Source organism: Bombina bombina, chromosome 4, assembly GCF_027579735.1.
Source record: "Bombina bombina isolate aBomBom1 chromosome 4, aBomBom1.pri, whole genome shotgun sequence".
In the NCBI taxonomy this organism is placed as follows: domain Eukaryota; kingdom Metazoa; phylum Chordata; class Amphibia; order Anura; family Bombinatoridae; genus Bombina; species Bombina bombina.
In genome coordinates, this window is record NC_069502.1 from 495,204,863 (window position 1) to 495,224,634 (window position 19,772).

General features: G+C 38.6%; 1 protein-coding gene across 1 annotated transcript in view; it reads right to left on the bottom strand.

The window, feature by feature from the left end:
• The window catches only part of LOC128656482 (dystonin-like), a 958,955-nt gene that overhangs the window by 252,899 nt on the left and 686,284 nt on the right, over positions 1-19,772 (bottom strand). Inside the window, 1 exon segment of the mRNA XM_053710402.1 lies at positions 10,781-10,904. Coding sequence (XP_053566377.1) covers positions 10,781-10,904 — 124 coding nt within the window.

The window sequence follows — 19,772 nt, forward strand, 5'->3', positions numbered from 1 at the left end:
GTTAAATATGCTCTACGCTCCTTTTTTGGAGCCTAACGCTGACATTATATGGACTCTCAATACCAGAGTTATTTTAAAGGAGCGGCCAGAAAAAAGCCAGCGTTAGCTACGCGGGTCGTTACCGACAAAACTCTAAATCTAGCCGTATGGAAACTAGTTCCTGTTTTTGTTGGTATGTTGTGTGTATAAATATGGAACATTGTGCACTGTGAAGGTGACCTTGAGAAAGGCCCAGTTGAGGACCGAAACGTTGGGAACCCTTTTCCAATTATTGGATATACACTTTCAAAGAATATGATTCCTGAGTTTTGTTTGCAAAGCATATATATACACACAAACACACACACACACATATATATATATATATATATATATATATATATTTATATAAAAACATTTAAACATAAAAATCATTTTTAAATTAAAGGGACAGTCAATACCAGAATGTTTGTTGTTTTAAAAGATAGATAATCCCTTAATTACCAATTCCCCAGTTTTGCATAACCAACACAGTTATAATTACACATGTTTTACCTCTGTAATTATCTTGTATCTAAGCCTCAGCAGACTGCCCCCTTATTTCAGTTCTTTTGACAGACTTGCATTTTAGCCTATCAGAGCTGACTCCATGGTAAATTCACGTGCATGAGCTCAATGTTATCTATATGAAACACGTGAACTAGTGCCCTCTAGTGGTGAAAAACTATCAAAATGCATTTAGATTAGAGGCGGCCTTCAAGGTCTAAGAAATTAGCATATGAACCTCCTAGGTTTATCTTTCAACTAAGAATACCAAGAAAACAAAGCAAAATTGTTGATAAAAGTAAATTGGAAAGTTGTTTAAAATTACATGTCCTATTTGAATCATGAAAGTTTTTTTGGGACTTCACTGTCCCTTTAATTTTAATATTTTTAAAATATGTTTTACTGTGTTTTCACTGAAAATATTTTACATTCCAATGTTCTTCACTTAGAAGAAAATATTATTTGTATTTACATATATATACCTGTATAAATTCATATAAATATATAGGTATAGATATATATTTTTAAAAATCATCAGATATGCAGTATATAGAAAGATATCATTAAAAATAATATTTCCTTCTATGTGAAGTACATTAGAATGTAAACTATGCATAACATTTTTAAGAGTAATTTGAAAATCTAATTTTTGATGTTTAGGGGGCCGATTTATCAAAGCTTCAACTGATAATACGATGGAATCCGCTTGAATCACACGTCATATTTGACGCAAATTTAATCCGCCGTAATTAACAAAGCATCAACATTGTCAAATTTTGAAATGTGTGACGTAAATGTACCCCCCCGCGATCTTAATCCGACGCAGATAGATGCTTGCGTCATTCCAGATTTTTTTAATTCACATTCGACTCTATTTGACCCTCTTCCCAATTTATCAAACATTCAACGGGTACGCTAGCATCTTTTCTGCCGCAGCGTACCTATTGTTTAAACCGCCACCCTTGAGGCCGTGAATGCCATAGAAATCAATGGGAGTCTGAAAACCCAGAAAGGTTATGTTAGATGCTGCAAGAGAACGAAGCTTATTACATATTTATGTAAATTAGAAAGTTGATTAAAATTGTATACTCTTTCTAAATCAGACAGACAATAAAGACGCATGTTCAGTATTTAAATAATATTTTAAATAATAATATTATAATCACATGTAATTTCGAGGGACAGATTCATTTCAAAAGTAGTTTTAATGACAGGTAATGTCTGTCTGGCAGCAGGACATGTATGTAATGAAATAAATACATTACATACTATAGCTAACTTCCTTTTTTTGATCAATCTAATTTCACCATGTTTAACGCATGTAATATAAGTCCCATTGCATTTTGCACCAAATTTGACGCAATACTTCACACTAAATTGGACGCAATACTCAAACTCCTAAACATTACACAAACTAGTGAAATTTTACACCACTTTTGATTGGGAAATGCACAATTACATGATTTATGACATCAGCCAACCTGATTTAAATATACATTTTCTACTATCACTAACAAACCAAATTGCTTGATACTTGTGTCATTGATCACTCATCAGAACTTGTAAGTGCCATTTGTTACATTGAAAGTATGTATATGTGATTAGTATTAAAGTTAAACATTGATGATGACATTTTCATTAAGAAATGTCATCTTATATGCCGGCCCATTTTATAACCCCTGTGTAGGGGTGGTGTTTAAAACTAGACTGCAATCAGGAAGGGTTACACAGGTGCAGAGAGAAAACTGGGCCAGCTCTTAAAATATCCATTGATTGCAAATAAATACCTATGATACCCTGATTACATTTTATATTCGCATATTATTCTTGCTCAGAATAATAATATATTTACACTATATACATATAGTGGTATAAATAAACACAGAGATATGAAAGACAACATTGTTTAGAACAAAGTAAAATGTAAGGACATTTATGACAAAACACACACACACACATATATTTTATTATCGGTTATTTGTAGAGCGCCAACAGATTCCACAGCGCTATAAACAAAGGGGTAGTACAACAAAACAATTATAGGGTAGAGGGCCCTGCCAAGAGTTGCACTGTTGTAGTCAGCTCTTAAGAAGGTGATCTACAAACAGCTGGACTTTTAGGCTTACATGCTAAGGGGGTTCAGGGGATTGCAGTGGAGGAGAGGAACTGGTATTAGGAAAGGTTAGCGTAGTTTGTATGCGTCCCTGAACAGTAGAGTCTTTAGGGAGCACTTGAAGCTTTTAAAACTAGAAGAGAGTCTTGTGGAGCGAGGCAGAGAGTTCCACAAGATGGGAGCCAGTCTGGAGAAGTCCTGTAAACGGGAGTGTGATGAGGTGACAAGAGAGAAGGAGAGTAGGAGGTCATGAGTAGAGCGAAGGGGACGGGAGGGAGAGTATCTGGAGACAAGGTCTGAGATGTAGGGGGGAGCAGTGCAGTTGAGGGCTTTGTATGTAAGAGTGAGAGTTTTGTGTTTGATCCTAGAGGAGAGAGGAAGCCAGTGAAGGGATTGGCAGAGAGGCGCAGCAGATGAAGAGCGACGTGTAAGGAAGATGAGTCTGGCAGAGGCATTCATTATGGATTGTAAAGGAGCTAGGCGGCAGGTGGGGAGACCAGAGAGGACAGAGTTGCAGTAATCAAGGTGGAAAAGAATGAGAGAGTGGATTAAAATCTTAGTTGTGTCTTGTGTAAGGAAGTGTCTAATTTTAGAGATGTTTTTAAGGTGGAAGCGGCAGGCTGTAGCCAAGGACTGAATGTGAGGAGTGAAGGAAAGATATGAGTCAAATGTGACCCCGAGACATCGGGCATGCGGGGTAGGGGTAATGATGGAGTTGTCGACAGTTATAGAGATATTGGGGGTGGAGATTTTGGAAGAAGGGGGGAAATGAGCTCAGTTTTGGAGAGATTTAGCTTGAGGTAGTGAGTGGACATCCAGGAAGAGATGTGAGAAAGACAGTTAGTGACACGGGTTAGCAAGGAAGGAGATAGGTCTGGTGCAGAGAAGTAGATTTGGGTGTCATCGGCATACAAATGATATTGGAAACCGTGGAACTTAATTAGGGAACCTAGTGATGACGTATAGATTGAGAAGGGGACCGAGGACAGAGCCTTGCGGTACTCCGACAGAAAGTGGTGACGGGGCAGAGGAGGCCCCAGAGAAGGCTACACTGAAGGTACGGTTTGACAGGTAGGAAGAGAGCCATGAAAGGGCTGTGTCACAGATGCCGAAGGATTGGAGGGTTTGGAGCAAAAGAGGGTGGTCGACAGTGTCAAAGGCTGCGGACAGATCAAGGAGGATAAGCAGAGAGAAGTGGCCTTTTGATTTAGCTGTAAGTAGGTCGTTGGTGACCTTAACAATAGCTGTCTCTGTGGAGTGATAGGGACGAAATCCAGATTGCAGCGGGTCAAGATGGGAGTTTAACGTAAGGAAATGGGATAGGCATGCATATACTAGTTTTTCGAGAAGCTTTGAAGCAAGAGGGAGGAGGGAAATAGGGCAGTAGTTGGATGGGGAGGTAGGATCAAGGGAAGGTTTTTTGAGGATAGGTGTGACCAGTGCATGTTTCATCGATGAGGGAAATGTACCAGTGCTGAGGGAGAGGTTGAAAATGTGTGTTAGTATAGGGGTAAGGGTAGCAGAGAGAGAGGGGAGCAGCTGTGAGGGGATAGGGTCAAGGGGACAGGTAGTGAGGTGAGAGCGCAGTATAAGTGCCGGAACTTCTTCCTCAGTAACAGGGGAGAATTAACTAAGTTTCAGGTTATGAGGGTTGTGGTTGAGTGAGAGTATTTGAGGGGGGGGAGAGAATGGAATTATGTTGAGAGCTGATTTCATGTCTGATGGAGTCAATTATGTTAATGAAGTGACTGGCAAAGTCTTGAGCTGACAGAGAAGTTGTATTAGGAAGTGGGGAAGGGCGGTGGAGAGTATTGAAAGTGGAGAACAGACGTTTTGGGTTTGAAGAAAGATTAGAGATAAGAGTAGAGAAGTAGTGTTGCTTGTGGAGATTAAGGGCAGAGTAGTAGGAGTTCAAGATGAATTTGTAATGAAGAAAATCAGCTGAACTCCGTGATTTTCTCCAATGCCATTCAGCAGTACGGGAACATCTGCGTAGGTACCGTGTCAGAGGAGTATGCCAGGGCTGGGGATGAGTGTGTGATTTCCAAGCAGTGGTAAGAGGGGCGAGATTGTCAAGGACGGATATAAGGGTGGAATTATAGTGGCAGATAGATTGTTCAGGGCAGGAAAAGGAGGAGAAGGATGAGAGGAGCGGTTTAAGGGAATTAGCAAGTTGTTGCTGATCTAAAGACCTAATGCTTCTGTGAAGTTTGGTGTGAGGAGTAGAAGGTGGGAGAGTTGTAGGAAGGGATGATATGTTGCAAGTAAGGAGATGGTGGTCAGAAAGAGGAAAAGGGGAGTTTGAGAAGTTTGAGAGAGTGCATCGATAGCTAAAGATCAGGTCAAGAGAGTGACCGTCTTTGTGAGTGGGAGAATCAGTCCAATGTGACAGACCGAAAGAGGAAGTGAGTTGCAGAAGTTGTTTAGCAGATGAGGCAGTGGGATTGTTAAGGGGGATGTTGAAGTTGCCAAGAATGAGGGCAGGGGTGTCTGAGGAAAGGAAATAGGGTAGCCAGGCAGCCAAGTGATCTAGAAATTGAGTTGAGGAGCCAGGGGGTCGGTATATGACTGCAACACGTACAGAGAGAGGGGAGAATAAGCAAATCATGTGGGTTTCGAATGAGGGAAAAGTGAGGGAAGAGATAGGATGTATTTGTTGAAAGGTGCAACGAGAGGAAAGTAAAATACCTACAACACCTCCTTGTCTATTACCAGACCTAGGAGTGTGGCTGAAGTGGAGACCCCCATGTGACAGAGCAGCAGTGGATGCTGTGTCTAGGGGAGAGAGACAGGTTTCTGTTAGGGCCAGAAGGTTGAGGGAGCGGGAGATGAAGAGGTCATGTATAGAAGTGAGCTTGTTGCAAACAGAACAAGAGTTCCAGAGTGCACAAGTGAAAGGGGTAGTGGCTTTAGATGCAAGAGGAATGTGAGTAAGGTGTGCAGAGTTTTGTTTTCTGAGTCTATGGGATGGTACACAGGGATGTGCACGGTTTGTCAGTGGTTGGGGACCAGGATTAGGGGAGATGTCACCAGCAGTAAGTAGAAGCAAGAGGGAGAGTGACATGAGATGAGATACAGATTTGCAGTAGTGAGACTGCTTTTGAGATGAGTTGCAGGGGAGAGAGAGTGTGTTTAGGAATAGGTAAAGTTCATGAGTACAAAAGTAAGGTGAGTTTAAGAGAGATGGGCTAATGAACAGTGCAGAAGGAGTAATTGAATAGTGTAGTTTGTTATAGAGACAAAGGGTAGCAAAAAGGAATATGAATAAATTGAGCATTTGTATATATATACAAGTATGTGCAAAGATATATGTACAAATTCTAGCATTAATAATCATTTAAAAAAAAGAAAAAAACATGAGATAGTCATATCATGATTTCTAGAAATACAAATACACATTAATTTACTATGTGAAAATATCATATATCAGATTTTTTGTATAACAAATAAAACAATGAGATATTATTGTTTGTTCAGGTATAAATCTAGCTAATTTTTAGACATTAACAGATTAAAAATAAAAGATTAGCTTTAGAGAAATGTGCTTGTTCATGGACAGTGGATTTGCGGCACCGATGTCTCTCGAGCGTATTGACTCCAGCGAATGCACTGAGATTGACGCTTTGATAAATCAGCCCCTAGTACTTAATGCTGTTATACTGCTAGGCATTAAAAGCTGTGAAGTTCGGTACGAAGGCAAGGTGCTCTATAACTCTGCTATGTTTGAAACATAGGCCTTAATTTATCATTTTGCAGGAGAACAACATTCCCAGTTATTGAACCTGCCTGCCAGGTGGCATCCACTACCCAGATATATCACATCTGTGCAGTGATATATGGGCCTCTGAGGTGGCAAATGGCTTAAGAAGCAGACTGCTTCTTCTAAACTTGCATGTGCAGGGCTGAATTAGCAAGCCTTTTATGCACAGATTCAAAAGCTAATTTTGCGGGGGTTTTTTTTTTGCAGGTTTCCAAAATCAATTTTATTTTTACAATTAGCACTTCTAATTTACTAACTTCTACTTTATCTTCAACTTTATCTTTAAAAAAGAAGGTATTTTTTAACATTAAATGCATTTGACAATCTCCAGTCTAAAAAAAAAATCTGTTCAGACGAGATGACCCCTTTAAAAAAAAATTAGGAAACAGAAATGTTATCGTGAGACATGTTTATGTTTCTATGTAGTGTTCTTTATGTGAAGAAGAGACTCCTACGCTACAATGTAAGGTCTAAAAATAACGAACATCCGGCTAGATTACGAGTTTTGCGTTATGAGTAAAAAAGCAGCGTTAAGCCTCATAACGCTGCTTTTTTACTACCGCTGCTATTGTAGGTACAGCTGCCCGCACACTTTTTTGGCTGTACCGCAAATTAACTTACGCAATTTTCGTAAAGTCTTTTTTCAATGGGACTTCCATTGCGCCGGTATTACAAGCTTTTTTTTTTAGGCCAGAAAGTGAGCGGTACAGCCTATCCCGCAAGATTCGTAATGCATTATAAAGTCAGTAGTTATTAGTTTTACACTACAAAGCTAGAATAAACATATTAACCCCTAAACTGCCGCACTCCCGCATCGCAAACACTAGTAAAATATTATTATCCCTTAATCTGGTGTCCCTAACATCGCTGCCACCTACCTACATTTATTAACCCCTAATCTGCCACCCCCAACGTTGCCGCCACTATACTAAAGTTATTAACCCCTAAACCTAAGTCTAACCCTAACACCCCTAACAGAAATATTATTAAAATAAATCTAAATTAAACCTACTATCATTACCTAAATAATTCCTATTTAAAACTAAATACTTACCTATAAAATAAACCCTAAGCTAGCTACAATATAACTAGTTACATTGTAGCTAGCTTAGGGTTTATTTTTATTTTACAGACAAGTTTGTATTTATTTTAACTATTTACTAACTACCTAGCTAAAATAAATACAAATTTACCTGTAAAATAAAACCTAACCTTAGTTACACTAACACCTAACCTTACACTACAATTAAATAAATTACCTAAACTAAATACAATTAAAGGGACAGTCTAGTATAAATTAAACCTTAATTATTCAGATAGGACTTTTAATTTGAATCAACTTTCCAATTTACTTTTATCATCAAATTTGCTTTTTTCTCTTGGTATTCTTAGTTTAAACTAAACATAGGTGGCCTCATATGCTAATTTCTAAGCCTTTGAGGGCTGCCTCTTATCACGGGCTTTATAAATCTCTTTTCAACACAAAGAGACAGAAAGTACATGAAGACTTCTGCCCATCTGGAGGACCACTTCTCCCGGCTTGAATGAAGACTTCTCCCGGCTTAGTTGAGGACTTCTTGCCGCTTTGCTGAGGACTTCTCCCGGCTTCGTTGAGGATGGATGTCGGCTCTTCAAAACTGTAAGTGTATCTTCAGGGGTTAGTGTTAGGTTTTTTTAAGGGTTTAGTGGGTGGGTTTTATTTTTAGGTTAGGGCTTTGGGCTGCAATAGAGCTAAATGCCCATTTAAGGGCAATGCCCATCCAAATGCCCTTTTCAGGGCAATGGAGAGCTTAGTTTTTTTTAGTTAGAATTATATTAGGGGGGTTGGTTGTGTGGGTGGTGGGTTTTACTGTTGGGGTTGTTTGTATTTTTTTACAGGTAAAAGAGCTGATTTCTTTGGGGCAATGCCCCGCAAAAGGCCCTTTTAAGGGCTATTGGTAGTTTAGTTTAGGCTAGGTTTTTTTTTTTTTTGGGGGGGGCTTTTTTATTTTGATAGGGCTATTAGATTAGGTGTAATTAGTTTAAATATCTTGTCATTTGTTTTTTATTTTGTGTACTTTAGTGTTTTTTTTTTGTAATTTAGGTAATTGTATTTAATTTAGTTAATTGTATTTAATTTAGGTAAATTATTTAATTGTAGTGTAAGGTTAGGTGTTAGTGTAAAACAGGTTAGGTTTTGTTTTACAGGTAAATTTGTATTTATTTTAGCTAGGTAGTTAGTAAATAGTTAATAACTATTTAGTAACTATTCTACCTAGTTAAAATAAATACAAACTTGCCTGTAAAATAAAAATAAAACCTAAGATAGATACAATGTAACTATTAGTTATATTGTAGCTAGTTTAGGGTTTATTTTACAGGTAAGTATTTAGTTTTAAATAGGAATTATTTAGTTATTAATAGTAGATTTTATTTAGATTTATTTTAATTATATTTAAGTTAGTGGGTGTTAGGGTTAGACTTAGGTTTAGTGGTTAATAAATATAGTATAGTGGCGGCGACGTTGGGGGCGGCAGATTAGGGGTTAATAAATGTAGGTAGGTGGTGGCGATGCTAGGGACAGCAGATTAGGGGTTAATAATATTTAACTAGTGTTTGCGATGCAGGAGTGCAGCAGTTTAGGGGTTAATATGTTTATTATAGTGGCGGCGATGACCAGAGCGGCAGATTAGGGGTTAATAAGTATAATGTAGGTGTCGGGGGCGGCAGCTTAGGGGTTAATAAATGTAAGATTAGGGGTGTTTAGACTCGGGGTTCATGTTAGGGTGTTAGGTGTAAACATAAAATGTGTTTCCCCATAGAAATCAATGGGGCTGCATTACGGAGCTTTACGCTGCTTTTTTGCAGATGTTAGGCTTTTTTTCAGCTGGCTCTTCCCATTGATGTCTATGGGGAAATAGTGCACAAGCACACACAACCAGCTCACCGCTGACTTAAGCAGCACTGGTATTGGAGTGCGGTATGGAGCTCAGTTTTGCTCTACACTCACTTCTTGTCTTTTAACGCCGGGTTTATAAAAAGCTGTAATACCAGCGCTGTAGGTAAGTGAGGGGTGACAATAACGTGCAAGTTAGTACCGCACCCCTCATAACCCAAATCTCGTAATCTGGCTGATCGAGTTTGGGTCCGATTTATCAATGTGCAGGCGGACATGATCCAATGTAGCGGATCATGTACGCACGACATCGATAAATGCCGACAGCATACGCTGTCAGCATTTATCAATGCACACGCATTTCTCGTGAAATGCTTGTGCAATGCTGCCCCCTGCACATTTGCAGCCAATCGGCCACTAGCAGATGGTGTCAATCATCCCAATCGTATCCAATCGGGATGATTGCTGTCCGCCATCTAAGAGGTGGTGGACGATTTAAGGAGCAGCAGTCTTACAGCCGCTGCTTGCTAACTTGAGGTTCAGAGAGGGTAGATTGCAGCATCCACTGCTTGATAAATCTACCCTTAGTGTGATTTCTCTCCATATCAGCGAGATTTTGATCTTCAGGCACATAGTGAGATCAAATTTAAAAAAAAGGATCACCATATCTTCCAAAACCAACACAAGTTCAAAATCTTTTAATCTAGTGTTAAAAGCAGGGTTGTCACATGCTCACTAAATTCCATTTTTGTCTGTACAGAACATAGAAAAAACATCTCTTGCATACAAACCTATTGATTGGTTTTTCACCATATTTTCATAGTTAAAAATTAAAGTTATCACATTTTCAGGGTTTGTAATAACTCCCAATCACAAAAGTACAGTCAAATGTGTGTGTGTATCCATTCAAAAGTTATAAGCATTTGCAAATCAGCGTTGAACTTTGCTTGTTTGAACTTGAACTATGGCAGCAAGCAATGAATATTTATTTTCAACCTACTATAAACAATGTCTTGGCTTATAAATTAAATGCAAAAATATAAGACCAATTATTTTAGATTACAAGTGTAGTGCAAAAATATTAGCGCTATTGTTAACATAGTTCAAACGTAATAATAAGATAACAGACCTTCTACGAGGGCATGCAATAAATGCTTGGTATCACTTGAGTGCTAAAGTGAAGCTGATGATGCTTTAAGCCAAGGTACTAAAGTGAAGTTCTTTGTGGAGTTCTGTGCTGTACTATTATAATTACGGTTTACTTCAGATTAAAAAGAGGTAATTTTTACAGAATTATTATTAACTGCGCTCGGACGCAACTCATCACTTGTAATATGAGTATAATGTGTGTGCTGATAGCACCCTGTGAACTATGTTCTTAAAAGTATAGGGGTGCTAAAAAATATAAATGTTCGGAAAATGAGTTATACTATTTAAAACAATACCATTTTAAAATTAAAATGGGAATAATCCCCATAAAAAAAGGGAAAACATGACATGCTTATACCAAGGGGCTTCTGGATCTCCTCCTTATTTAACGCAAGGCCTCCTTTGGTATCCAAAATAACATCTGCCGCCTTCTTGAGTTTGTCCACAGCAACCTGGTGACCAGACACCTGTTCACACAGCACCTGGAAAATGAGAATTAGATAAGAGAAAGTATGGGTGTTAAAAATATATGTAAATATGGGCAATATTGTGGATAACAAAAACATTTAACATAAATATAATCAAACAAATTGAATAGATAGGTTTTAATGAATGTAAATGTATCTATCCCTTTCATCATAACTCTAATGGTGATAGGGTCCAACCAGATGTTGACCTCCAAACAGAGGCTAGAGAGATGTACCCGCTCCTCATTAATGAAACCTATACACTGCCAGAAAAAAGGGTACGGTTGGGGTCCGTTTGTGAACACTTAGGGTACAACTGTTGTGATTGTACCCTGAATCGATCATAATTACACCTTAAGGAACTAATATGTACCATTAAGCGGTAAATACGGTAGAAATATGTTTCCAACTGTCAAAGGGTCCATGTCTATACCATTTAATCCCCCCAAAAATGTACAATCACTTGTGTGACTAAACGTTTGAGGGGGGTGGGTGGTTCAAGGCTGCCAACCCCTGCAAGTCCATATCATTTGTACACCTCAATTATTCACATTCACATAACTGTCAGTCACCCAAAATGAATGCAACATACATGTTGTACAGCAAAATAATTATGTTCAATTGTTGTTGGTAATATGCAAGAAGTGGGCAAAGCAAAAAAAAAAAAACTTAAAGGGACAGTCTACACCAGAATTGTTATTGTTTAAAAAGATGGATAATCCCTTTATTACCCATCCCCCAGTTTTGCATAACCAACACAGTTATATTAATATACTTTATACCTCTGTGATTACCTTGTATCTAAGCCTCTGCAGACTGCCCCCTTATCTCAGTGCTTTTGACAGGCATGCAGTTTAGCCAATCAGTGCAGACTCCTAAATAACTACATGGGAGTGAGCATATTTTTTATCTATATGACACACATGAACTAGTACTGTCTAACTGTGAAAAACTTTCAAAATGCTCTGAGCTAAGAGGCGGTTTTCAAAGGTTTAGAAATCAGTTTGAGCCTACCTAGGTTTAGCTTTTCAAAAATACCACCAAGGGAACAAAGCAAATTTAGTGATAAAAGTCAATTGGAAAGTTGTTTAAATTTTCATGCCCTATCTGAGTCATGAAAGTTTAATTTTGACTAGACTGTTCCTTTAATAACCCATATATTCAATGATACTGTGTTGCTGGTTCTAAATGGCAAACAAGCACTTAACATTTTAATGTTTATATTTAGAGCATCAAGATGTTAACTCTTAAACATAAAGCAAATGTATTAATTAAAATTACAAAGAAAGCGGGGGGTGGAGCCAACCGTCGTGTGGGACAGATGCATTGAGATATAGCTCCTCTTCAGAATATTGATAAAAGAAGTCTAGATACCCCAAAAAACCTCAAAGTTAGACCTACATTAGAGTTGGGACACAGCCAGACATAGACGAGAGTCTTGGGGAAACTCTTAAAAGTGCTTGGGTATGGACGGTGGGAAATATAGGCGGAGGCCTGCATGTGAACTTCCAACAACCCTCCCGATCGGCGGGTTGGAGTAGCACTGCTTTGATCATGGAGAACTACTTTTCTGCGCTGCAAACCCTTCTTATAAATTTGGATGTGCAGATGCAAAGTAATTTTGATGACCTCAAGTACACCATTAAAGTTTCACTGGGAAGAGGATTCAGCGACACTTTTAAGATGGCGGAATGCAGAGAAAACTTATCTAGCCAGATAGATGTGGAGCGGAACTTTACCCTACCAAAGAGCGACTATGATATCTCACAGGCTGTGACTTATCCTACCCTTGTAATATTGCAGGAGCGACACTCAGGAGGATGCGGCCGACCTCCTGACAAGTAACCCTGATAAAATCGAATCCCGGGGCATTGGAAGTCGGATCATAGCAGAGAGGAGAAGCTGGGGAGAGTCTCGACACTGCTTGCGCATTGCTGGGTGGCAGGGCATCACAAGACATGGATCGCCTAGCAGCTTATATCTGTTCCCCAGCAATATCCCCAGTCAATCATGTGTGCCGATCTGGTGGTGGTTTCTGTACCTCCCGAGGCAGACACCGTTATGTAGCAACTTTTCACAGAGTGTGGGTCAGCATGATGTGACTGGAATTGGTTGAGAGAAGACTGCTTTGGCGCTCATATGGGTTGACTGTCCCCTCATGGAACTATGGTCATTTCTACTGCGATGAGAGACTGTATTAACATTAGCTGTCTTACGCTGCATAGTCTATTTTTGTTTATATTTGGGTGTTGCAATGTTGAGTTACGCTGTTTTTGTGTTAGCTCACTTTGGGAGTTCAGAGGTTTGTAATGTTGCATGTTCTGTACGTGTCTGTCCCCTACAGATCCACATATACCTGTTGCAGCTGTGCCTTATCACATATTTCATATCGCTTTCAGGAGGGAGCTAATACTTATAACTCTTCATACACACCTCTTGGTATAGTGCTGAGCAAGTGGTATCTCCTGAAAGTTTACAGTATTTTATGTATATAGTTTGCTGGCGACAAGACGACAGGATGACACATGGGGTTGGGGAAACTTCATGTGTTATTCCCACCTCATATGATGGGGTGATCCCTTAGTGTAACCTTCTATTTTCACAATTTTGTACAGAGGTGGGTGCCAGCTCCAGCACTTAAACATCTGGACTTTCTATAATCATTATAAATACCCATTGCTCTTCACTGCCCCTGGGTATAGAGAGGAGACTTATATGCTTATTTTGTTATTTTGCAGCATTCTAACGGCTAGATTTAGAGTTGGGCGGTAGCCGTCAAAACCAGCGTTAGAGGCTCCTAACGCTGGTTTTGGGCTACCGCTGGTATTTGGAGTCAGTCAGGAAAGGGTCTAACGCTCACTTTGCAGCCGCGACTTTTCCATACCGCAGATCCCCCTACGCCATTTGCGTATCCTATCTTTTCAATGGGATCTTCCTAACGCCGGTATTTAGAGTCTTGGCTGAAGTGAGCGTTAGAAATCTAACGACAAAACTCCAGCTGCAGAAAAAAAACAGGAGTTAAGAGCATTCTGGGCTAACGCCGGTTTATAAAGCTCTTAACTACTGTGCTCTAAAGTACACTAACACCCATAAACTACCTATGTACCCCTAAACCGAGGTCCCCCCACATCGCCGCCACTCTATTAAATTTTTTTAACCCCTAATCTGCCGACCGCACACCGCTGCCACCTACGTTATCCCTATGAACCCCTAATCTGCTGCCCCTAACACCGCCGACCCCTATATTATATTTATTAACCCCTAATATGCCGCCCCCAACGTCGCCGCTACCTACCTACACTTATTAACCCCTAATCTGCCGACCAGACCGCGCCGCTATTATAATAAAGTTATTAACCCCTAATCCACCTCACTCCTGCCTCAATAACCCTATAATAAATAGTATTAACCCCTAATCTGCCCTCCCTAACATCGCCGACACCTAACTTCAAGTATTAACCCCTAATCTGCCGACCGGAGCTCACCGCTACTCTAATAAATTTTTTAACCCCTAAAGCTAATTCTAACCCTAACCCTAACACCCCCCTAAATTAAATATAATTTTATTCTAAATTAACTCTTATTAACTAAATTATTCCTATTTAAATCTAAATACTTACCTGTAAAATAAACCCTAATATAGCTACAATACAAATAATAATTATATTGTAGCTATTTTAGGATTAATATTTATTTTACAGGCAACTTTGTATTTATTTTAACCAGGTACAATAGCTATTAAATAGTTAATAACTATTTAATAGTTACCTAGTTAAAATAATTACAAAATTACCTGTAAAATAAATCCTAACCTAAGTTACAATTAAACCTAACACTACACTATCAATAAATTAATTAAATACAATACCTACAATTATCTACAATTAAACCTAACACTACACTATCAATAAATTAATTAAATACAATATCTACAAATAAATACAATTAAATAAACTAACTAAAGTACAAAAAATAAAAAAGAACTGTTACAAAAAATAAAAAAATATTTACAAACATTAGAAAAATATTACAACAATTTTAAACTAATTACACCTACTCTAAGCCCCCTAATAAAATAACAAAGTCCCCCAAAATAAAAAAAATGCCCTACCCTATTCTAAATTAAAAAAGTTCAAAGCTCTTTTACCTTACCAGCCCTGAAAAGGGCCCTTTGCGGGGCATGCCCCAAAGAATTCAGCTCTTTTGCCTGTAAAAAAAACACATACAATACCCCCCCAACATTACAACCCACCACCCACATACCCCTAATCTAACCCAAACCCCCCTTAAATAAACCTAACACTAAGCCCCTGAAGATCTCCCTACCTTGTCTTCACCTCACCGGGTTCAACGATCGGTCCAGAAGAGGGTCCGAAGTCTTGATCCAAGCGGCGGCTGAAGAACTCCATCATCGGGCTGAAGTCGGAAGTCCATCATCGGGATGAAGTCTTCTATCAAGCGGCATCTTCAATCTTCTTTCTTCCGGAGCGGAGCGAAGCCATCTTCTTCCCAGCCGACGTGGATCCATCCTCTTCAACCGACGCCTACTCGCCGAATGACGGTTCCTTTAAATGACGTCATCCAAGATGGCGTCCCTCGAATTCCTATTGGCTGATAGGATTCTATCAGCCAATCGGAATTAAGGTAGGAATATTCTGATTGGCTGATGGAATCAGCCAATCAGATTCAAGTTCAATCCGATTGGCTGATCCAATCAGCCAATCAGATTGAGCTCGCATTCTATTGGCTGATCGGAACAGCCAATAGAATGCAAGCTTAATCTGATTGGCTGATTGGATCAGCCAATCGGATTGAACTTGAATCTGATTGGCTGATTCCATCAGCCAATCAGAATTTTCCTAACTTAATTCCGATTGGCTGATAGAATCCTATCAGCCAATCGGAATTCGAGGGACGCCATCTTGGATGACGTCATTTAAAGGAACCGTCATTCGGCGAGTAGGTGTCGGTTGAAGAGGATGTATCCGCGTCGGCTGGGAAGAAGATGGCTCCGCTCCGCTCCGGAAGAAAGAAGATTGAAGATGCCGCTTGATAGAAGACTTCATCTCGATGATGGACTTCCGACTTCAGCCCGATGATGGAGTTCTTCAGCCGCCGCTTGGATCAAGACTTCGGACCCTCTTCTGGACCGATTCCTGAACCCGGTGAGGTGAAGACAAGGTAGGGAGATCTTCAGGGGCTTAGTGTTAGGTTTATTTAAGGGGAGTTTGGGTTAGATTAGGGGTATGTGGGTGGTGGGTTGTAATGTTGGGGGGGTTGTATTTTTCTTTTACAGGCAAAAGAGCTGAATTCTTTGGGGCATGCCCCACAAAAGGTCCTTTTAAGGGCTGGTAAGGTAAAAGAGCTTTGAACTTTTTTAATTTAGAATAGGGTAGGGCATTTTTTTATTTTGGGGGGCTTTGTTATTTTATTAGGGGGCTTAGAGTAGGTGTAATTAGTTTAAAATTGTTGTAATATTTTTCTAATGTTTGTAAATATTTTTTTATTTTTTGTAACTTAGTTCTTTTTTATTTTTTGTACTTTAGTTAGTTTATTTCAATGTATTTATTTGTAGGTATTGTATTTAATTAATTTATTGATAGTGTAGTGTTAGGTTTAATTGTAGGTAATTGTAGGTATTTTATTTAATTTATTTATTGATAGTGTAGTGTTAGGTTTAATTGTAACTTAGGTTAGGATTTATTTTACAGGTAATTTTGTAATTATTTTAACTAGGTAACTATTAAATAGTTATTAACTATTTAATAGCTATTGTACCTGGTTAAAATAATTACAAAGTTACCTGTAAAATAAATATAAATCCTAAAATAGCTACAATATAATTATAATTTATATTGTAGCTATATTATGGTTTATTTTACAGGTAAGTATTTAGCTTTAAATAGGAATAATTTATTTAATAATAGTTCATTTATTTCGTTAGATTTAAATTATATTTAAGTTAGGGGGGTGTTAGGGTTAGGGTTAGAATTATCTTTAGGGGTTAAAAAATTTATTATAGTAGCGGTGAGCTCCGGTCGGCAGATTAGGGGTTAATGCTTGAAGTTAGGTGTCGGCGATGTTAGGGAGGGCAGATTAGGGATTAATACTATTTATTATAGGGTTATTGAGGCGGGAGTGAGGCGGATTAGGGGTTAATAACTTTATTATAATAGCGGCGCGGTCCGGTCAGCAGATTAGGGGTTAATTATTGTAGGTAGGTGGAGGCGACGTTGGGGGCGGCAGATTAGGGGTTAATAAATATAATATAGGGGTCGGCGGTGTTAGGGGCAGCAGATTAGGGGTACATAGCTATAATGTAGCTTGCGGTGGTGTACGGAGCGGCAGATTAGGGGTTAATAATAAAGTGCAGGGGTCAGCGATAGCGGGGGCGGCAGATTAGGGGTTAATAAGTGTAAGGTTAGGGGTGTTAAGACTCAGGGTTCATGTTAGGGTGTTAGGTGCAAACTTAGGAAGTGTTTCCGCATAGGAAACAATGGGGCTGCGTTAGGAGCTGAACGCTGCTTTTTTGCAGGTGTTAGTTTTTTTTTCAGCGCAAACAGCCCCATTGTTTTCTATGGGGGAATCGTGCACGAGCACGTTTTTGAAGCTGGCCGCGTCCGTAAGCACCGCTGGTATCGAGAGTTGCAGTGGCGTTAAATATGCTCTACGCTCCCTTTTTTGGAGCCTAACGCAGCCCTTCTGTGAACTCTAAATACCAGCGGTATTTAAAAGGTGCGGGAGAAAAAAAGCACGCGTAGCTACCGCACCCCTTTGGCCGCAAAACTCTAAATCTAGCCGTATTTCTTTTCCTTCCTAACTCAGTGGCAATATACTTAAGCCAAATCACTAGATCGTGGAGGCTATCTTAATACGCTAAAAATCTTTTGGTTGCCTATATTGCATTAGTCCATAGGACAGTACTAAAACATTATGAGTGGAAATACCTCCCAAGATTGATAATGCTCTTTTTAAGAGTTAACAAATAATAATATACCTATCTGTCAACCTCTCAGGTTTTTGGTTAAACACTCAAAGACGAAGGAAAAATTACAGTTGTTAGTGCAGGATATATAAGGCTTAGCAACAGACATATTGAAAGTTAGCTGTTATATTTCTAATAGTGAGCCTTAATATCACTGTAACCCAGATAAGTGTATAGCCAATAATAGTTTATCTGACAGCACAATCTGGAAATGTGGACATACTTCTTTTGGGTATTATTATATACGTATATTTGTTATCTTTAGCATACATTTTTTCTTTTCCCACTGGTAACTTGAAAGCACATACCTAGACATGAGTACATAAATGGTCTTACTTTCAGCATAATATTATATTGAGAGTATATTGCTCTCCGCACCGCCTCCCCACCGCCTCATAACCACATCTAATGTTATATTTAGCAGCGTAATCGTTATTCTATGTATGGGTGGGGGTTGCATACCCAGCAGTTAGGCTGGGTTTTATAAAGAGCGGCTTTGGTCCGCTATTTTGAGCTATGTTTTGATTTTCTTTAGATTTGTGAATATTCATTATATTTATGTTGATAACTGTGGTATAACTAACATACACTATTCTGTATTTGTATTTCAGATGTATTAATCAGTTGTGAATCTTATTCTAATTTACCATTGGTCCAAGAGAGACCATTTTCATCATTTTACTCCCCCTAGATAATATTTTAGCTTACATGAGCCTAAGAGAGACTTAATATGACAGGAAAGGGAGTTTCATGGAAGTAAAAAAATGAGGTTTCAGTTTAGCATGTTAAGTATAATTATAGAGATATTACTCTTATCCATAAGATTAGGTCTTATCCATTGAAGAGAATATATCTTTCAGGTGTACTTTTATGTAATAGCTTATGTTAAGAGAATGTCTCTGATTGTCTATTGTAACTTGTTTATTTGATGTTGTTTTGCCAATGACCTCAATAAAAAACAATTAACAAAAAAAAAATTACAAAGAAAAAAATTTGTTTTAAACTCTATAAAATAAACAAGAGCTGCTTAAGAACCATTTTTAAAAAAAATAAAACAAAATTGTAACCGTTCCCCAGTCACATACATGGACATTGTGTGTGACATTCCATAGCGCCATCTGTTGGTTGAAAGTTCCTTGACATGTGTAACACAGCTTCATCTATTGGTAGCAGGTTTATCACCAAAATTTGTACTAGGGAAATAGACTCATTTGCATATATTTTGCATAGAGTGACAATTCAATGTATGGTTGTGAGTTTTATCGTTTATCTCTCCCCCGAATCCCCCTTCTTTTCGTTAGTTATATTTTATTATTGTGTTGTTTTCTATATATTTTCTATATATTTATGTTTTATGTGGCATGTCACCCTAAATTAAATGGGGTGTTTTCAGAGTCTAGTACAGAGTGATATAAAACACATTGAGTAGTTCATTTTGGAACTGGTTGTTTAGCCTTGCTTTTTCAGGCGGTTCTGTAGCAGTCTTTGGAATTGTTACATGGCTACAGTAAAGTATACAAACTTTGTTTTAAAGAAGCAGTGTGGCTATTGTAATACTGCCTGAAAAAGTACACATCAAATGCATATATGAATGTTATATGATAAATTTAATGGATCAGCATTTGTAATATGCTGTGTTGAGTTCAAATTTGCCATGATGAGGTACAAAGGGCTTGTCACTGGGGCAGTACCTTTAAAAGGCCAGATTTGCACCATTTTTTAAGGGTACAATATGGTACCATAGGACTGAGGTCCAATCTAGTCACCAAGGGTACATTTTTGCCTTTGAAAGGTACAATCTGCAAGGGTACTAATTTGTACCCATTTTAAAGGGTACAGCAGGTGTACCTTTGAGGGTACTGCCCCAGTGACAAGCTGTTGTACCCCTAAAGGTACAA